The 6,000-nt window shown below is 44.1% G+C and overlaps 1 protein-coding gene across 2 annotated transcripts in view; it reads right to left on the bottom strand.

The window, feature by feature from the left end:
• Window positions 1-3,974: 3,974 nt before the first annotated feature.
• LOC128425719 (disks large-associated protein 1) overlaps window positions 3,975-6,000 on the bottom strand; it is a 38,367-nt gene continuing 36,341 nt past the window's right edge. For both annotated transcript variants that reach the window (XM_053412475.1, XM_053412474.1), the window contains exons 8-10: window positions 5,412-5,503; window positions 4,721-4,873; window positions 3,975-4,190 (exon numbers count right to left, since the gene is read on the bottom strand). In XM_053412475.1, the coding sequence (XP_053268450.1) occupies window positions 3,975-4,190; window positions 4,721-4,873; window positions 5,412-5,503 (461 nt within the window). The remainder of the gene's footprint in view (window positions 4,191-4,720; window positions 4,874-5,411; window positions 5,504-6,000) is intronic.

The raw sequence follows: 6,000 nt of genomic DNA, 5'->3' as shown, positions 1-6,000 counted from the left end.
TCTCAGAATCGGATAGTTTTTATTTGTTTTGTTAACCTCACAGCGGATCACTGAAATCTGACACACATCCATACACAAGCTCAATTCCTGTAAATCCTGTCAAACTTTGGGAAGATCCCAGATTTATCCCTGGAGGATCAGAAGCAGGACGGGAATAGGCTGTCCTTCCACGGGCCGCGGCTACTGGCATTCAGAGGCATTCCTGTGTGCAAGAGGTTTACAACAGCTCCCTCCAATTAGCATAATCCTGCATAAATTAACACCGGCAAACAGCAGACGTCAACGGTTTCTTGCCAGCAGGGTTGTGTGCGTCTCCGTGGAGTCGATGGAAGGCTGCTCAGAACTGAGCGAGCTGCTTCCTTCTGGTCCCAAAGCTTCTCTGCAGATCTCCATACGATGGGTGGTGTGTATTTGCTGAGGCAGCAATTTACAAGGAATAGAAATAGTAATTTTTTTTCTATTAAAATTGCTTTCAGTACTAGATATACTCTGTTGGGACCAGAGTTGGAATGAATTGGAGTCTATTTACTCAGGTACTTTAATTAAGTTCATGTTCAATTGATGCCACTGATACATTTTCTGTTGTACATTTTAGTCTAACAGATTTATTCTAATTTAAAACTAAGTTGTATTATTACAGATTCAATAAATAGTATATAAAATACATGCATCAGCACCTTCTTGACCAATCACAGCAGTCAAGTGAAGAACTCCAAAGACAGATGTACTTTATTGATCCCAAACCGGCAAATTCCTGAATAGCATTTTCCATAATAACAAGCGGGTGGACTTTGTAAATTTGTATTGATGTTGTCGTCAATAAAACATTTGCATATAATGTCATTTTTAGAATGTGTTTAATGCAAAACTTACTTCAACTCTAATATATTCAAATTGAGGTTTCTATGTAAGAAGAGTTGTGAACGCTTCTTCCTCCACTGGTGGGGACGGTTGGTTTTCAACTTTCTGAGGCTGGAGCATTTCCCCAGCTGGTCACTACCAAATGTTCAGAATGCATTTGAGTTTTCAACCTTTTGACAGATGATGCTTAAAGTGACGAGTCATATGGTGGGGGGGTCAGGTCCAATCAGGAAGATGTAATCACCCATAAGGTTTAAACAGACCTCCAGGCGCACAGTGGGCAGTTGCAGCCCACCATGGTAGCCCGTGTGCAGGATGAACTGACCCAGGGTCAGGCCTTACACAAAGCTGAAACCTACCCCCCCCTTTCACCCCTTTTCACCCACCCCTAAACCCTGTCCGCTGAGGTCAGTGTGTGCCTCCCCTCAGCCTGACTGATGTGTGAATGACAAATCACCAGGAGCTGCGTGTACAGCAGCGTTGAGGCTAAACCGAGGCCAGAAGAGCCGACTAATTATGGGGAGCCGCCCCTGCGGAAGGGAAATGCCCTTAAAAACACACCACGCCGGCCTGTAATCTCTTTAATTATATTCCAATTGAAAACACATGTGGAGGCAGGAAAGAAACCAACACAACAAAATTATGGCAATGATATATATGTATATATATATATATGTTTTAATGCTGATAAGAGCTCATACACGTGCCATAACATCAACAGTGTAATAACATTAATTACAAAATGTATATCTGCTTAATATGTCATTTGATTGGGTTCTTTTTTAGCTTACATTTACATAGGGAAACATTCATGTATGTACAAATGTTTATTTGAATGTTCTCTTTATTATAACTACATCACGAGTCGCCAGGTTTGCTGGAGTGTCTTTAGAGTTTAGCCACAATCCAACATTCTGGTTTCTAACTCCCCTGCTATACCAGGAGCATTATATTGATATGTTAATATAATAAAACATAAATAAGAAATGAAATCATTTGACAGTTTAATTCAAATACAAGTTCCAAAGTAAAAAAAAGAGAGAAAATCTTCATCTACATTATATGGCATTCAAGTTTGAACTATTACTTTTATGCACCCTCTCTAAAATGTACCAAGTAAAGGAAATACAAATCCAACTGTACGTTTACTTCATCACTGGAGTTCCTTCACAAACAAATCAATGAAATCTTCAGGCTGCGTTCAATAGGGGACAAATAGCAGGGATATAGCCTTTATCTATAATTATCCAATGGCACGAAACTCTGTCAGATCGATACAGGCTCACACCCCAAAGTCCTGCTGTAGTCTGGCATCAGAACATGTACGTGATTCAGGATTGTCTCCGTGTTCGAGCAGTGGACAGAAATACCTTGTTACGCTGAAGTGAGCAGGGCCCAGGTGTTCAAAAAACATGGCGTGGAGACTATTTCCTTTATTTAAGAACGTGGCCTGTCTTCAGGAGCGGTAGGGGGGGGGGGGGGGGTTATGTACAGTAAGAGAAAAGAAGCCATGGGTCACATACAGTCACATGAGGTCAGTCGCACACGCTCCTATCCTCAGTCTCACACAGTCTCACATACACAACACACATGCACACTCACTCCTTCCCCTGAGACTGCTGTTGTGCTCAACTATCATATTAGAAATTAAGGCTGATCACTGAAACAGAAATAAAAAAAAAAAGAAAGAAGGTGCCTGTCATGCTGAACACACAGAAAACATAAACACAGTAGAAGGGCCTTGTTGTCAGTGCATAATCATAATCACAATGTCAAGAAACAGTCATTGTTCTTCTAATCAATAAATTAAACATGAATACAAAATATTAGAAATTGTGTTTTTCTTTTGTATATGACCTCAAAATAATTGCTTCATTTGGAGGCAGAGATAGTGCACACACAGTGAGGAGGAAATAGTCCCTTTTCAGTCCTTCAGTCCATAAATCTCTCTTGTTTAAAAACCACATAGTAAAATATAGTACAACTACCAGTATTGTACCAAATATCAGTATTTTTTTAGCTGTCGCAACACGAGGAGCTCGAATGCAACGTGAGAAACGAGTAAACCGGTAAAAAATAAATAAAATAAGGACATAAATATCGGTTACCTTGTGTCGGCATGCAGGTCAGGTCGTTATACGCTTTGTCCTTTATACAAACGTGTGGCTCAGTTTAAAATGAGACAGGACGTATGGTCTGTTTACAGGTCGTCCATTCCGCTACCTTATCGGTCACAACCCGGGGCCGTGCAGCTCCAGAAAAGTAGGAAGCACTTTTTGTTAAATGAAGTTCGGAATCAGAAACGGACGCTCGAAAAACCACTGATTAGCTTTTTGTGGTGTTTTTAAGACGGTGAAATGCGGAGCTTCAAAAATCTGCTCCTTCGCCTCACCTGGAGGGGGGGAAACACGCCCTGACCCTTGACCTTTCCTACCGGGGTCGACCTCCTGCCACCGGAAAAGACCCATTTTCAGACAGATGGTGAACTGTGTCACTATAATTGCCTTGTCAGCTCTTTTCAACGAGGTTCTGCCCTGATGTTTACCCTCACTATACAAAACAAAACTATATTTTTCAGAATCAGAATCATGGGATTTTGTAAAAAAATAAATAAAATCAACTTAATAAATATATAAAATAAGAGTTCATGGGTCTGTTCTCTCTTGTGTGTGTTTGCATGTGTTAACAAACACACACACACACTCCTCGTGCACGTGCATGCTTCCTCCACGTTTCCCTGTAACACATATTGACGTGAAGCATTTCTGCTGTGCTACACCTGGCTCACTTATGTAACATCAGGTCACTTTGAAGAAAGAAAAGGATCCATAAAGAGACTTCTTTGGGAGTGAAGGGCCCGGGCGGAGGTACAGGAGGAAAGAGGGAGTGCTACATCAAGGCTGGGAGGAGGAAACGAGGACGGGGGGGGGGGGGGGGGCAGATAAATAAATAAATAAATATTGTAAATATACATTTGCCTGCGTCCTGACTGACGACCCCACAGTGATCTGGGAAGTCCGCAAATAATAGGATTATGTAGCGTTAGCACCCTAGCCTTACCATTCAGTGCTATTGTGTGTGTGGGACAGTGTGTGTCTGTGTGTGTGTTTGTCTCATAGTCTGGTCTGAGCCTCTGGGATATAAATCTCGATACTGTCTGCGCTCTCGGTGGCGGAGCTCTGCCGAACCGACGCAGCCCGTTTGGCAGCTAGCAGGCGTTTGCGAGCCTCCAGACGCTGGCGCTCATTGCTCTCCAGCGAGCGGTCCCTAGCCAGGGGAGGGTGGCCCTTCTGGGGCTTCTTTGGCACGGGAGGGGGCATCCTTCTCTCCTGGACAGGAATGACAAATAGTCTTAATGACACAGTGAGGAGCAACACAACTGCAGCCAGTTGGCGTATGGGTTAGAGAGAGCACCGGAGCTGTCTGCGGCGATATGGCGGAGCATGCATTTGTCTGAATGAGGTTATGGTTCACAGTGGCGGCCATTTGTGTGGGGTAAGAGAGCGCGGTGGAGGCCATTGCGTGAGGTAAAAGCGGCCATTGGAGAAGGACAGGCCCCAACGGTGCATGGCAGGTAGAGAGGTTTCTCAAAAGCAGCTCACTGTCGGCAACAAGACAAAACAAAACACACAAACACAGGTGGTGACGTCAGGCAGGCAACATGACAGTACACAACACACATGTGCATGTTACAACAAAGCTTCACCGTGAATCACTGGGACTCGCAGTAACAGTACAGAAGCAGCAGATCACATGCAGGTTAGTGAAGCCATTCAAAAAGCAGAACTAAGAGTTGGTGACTTCTCATCATTTAAAATGGAGGTTTCATGGATCTGGTTCTTGTCACGTGGGTCCGCACCTGGATTTCCGGGGGCGACAGAGGTTTCCAGTTGTTGGCTTTGAGTTGGTGGAGTTCGTCAAACTTCAGGCTGATGTTCTCGATGGACAGCTGGAGCATGTCCCAGAAACCGGCCAGGTCCTGGGAGACGGGCCGCGGGTGTGCGTTCGGGTTCTGGTACAAAGCAATTGAACAAATACACACACGTACACAAACACAAGATGTTCAAATATGTATCACACATTTATAATAATTCAGTTTGACAGCAGGATCGGCTCTAACGTAAGTGAAATGCACACAAAGTTATTGAGAATTCAAATGACACAAACTTATTTTTCAATAAATCAGGCACAATATTCTAAATTTGGAATCTAGGCTCGTATCCAGATTATTATGCAACACGTGAGATATTTTGACGAGAAAATAGAAGAATAAACATCTGCAGAAATAGGTTATAAGCTGCTTCAACACAAACAGTGTAAAAAAATCCCTGTTTCTCAGGCTCTAGTTTCCACACTGCAAGGTTTATATTTGAATGTCAGAGACAGTGAGGGTGAGCAGGAGCACACTCCACGCTAGATGCATAGTAAATGAGCACAGGCCTGTCAGACTGATTTGTGCAGGATGATGTCAGTGTTGGGGGTGGGGGGGTTGGGGGGGGGGACTGGGGCTGGGGCTGGGACCAGCATGCAGAGGATGAGGTGACACATACCAGATTCTCCTCACACAGCTCCCGGAACTGCTGGAACTTGTGGGACATCAGGAGCTGGGCACTCCCCACTGCACTGCGGATCTTCCCCAGGACTGCAGAAAGACGCAGACACACATGCATGCACGCACACGCACACACACACACACAGAATTCACAATGCAATTACTCACAGAACCGCACACTGCCGGCATGTTGCACCGCTAACAGAGAGGGTGCATTAGTAATGCAACAGAGACTGGTGTGCTAGAATCCTCTTTCATACATGGGGATCATTAAGGGAAGTAAAATTATGACTGAAATACGTCTTGGCTGCTAAAAGTGTCTTTTAAGAATCTAATGTTTTATTTCTGTCACGATAGCAGCTCGGCCGACTGATATATGAGCGAAAACAAGGCAGTGCTGCAGAACCCGACTCCGCCAGTCAGTCTTATTGACTCATATCCCTGTGAGAGGAACTGTCAATGCATGCATTAGTCAACATGAAGAGAATGGGATCAGAAAACGAGAGGGGGAGTAATGAATCTGCACTACAGACACAACCCCTAAGGAGGTGTGTGGGTGTGTGTGTGTGTGTCTGTGGTAGCCTGAG

Source organism: Pleuronectes platessa, chromosome 20 (assembly GCF_947347685.1).
Source record: "Pleuronectes platessa chromosome 20, fPlePla1.1, whole genome shotgun sequence".
Classification (NCBI taxonomy): domain Eukaryota; kingdom Metazoa; phylum Chordata; class Actinopteri; order Pleuronectiformes; family Pleuronectidae; genus Pleuronectes; species Pleuronectes platessa.
Note: the sequence above shows the minus strand (reverse complement) of the source record. Positions and strands in the feature narration are given on the sequence as shown.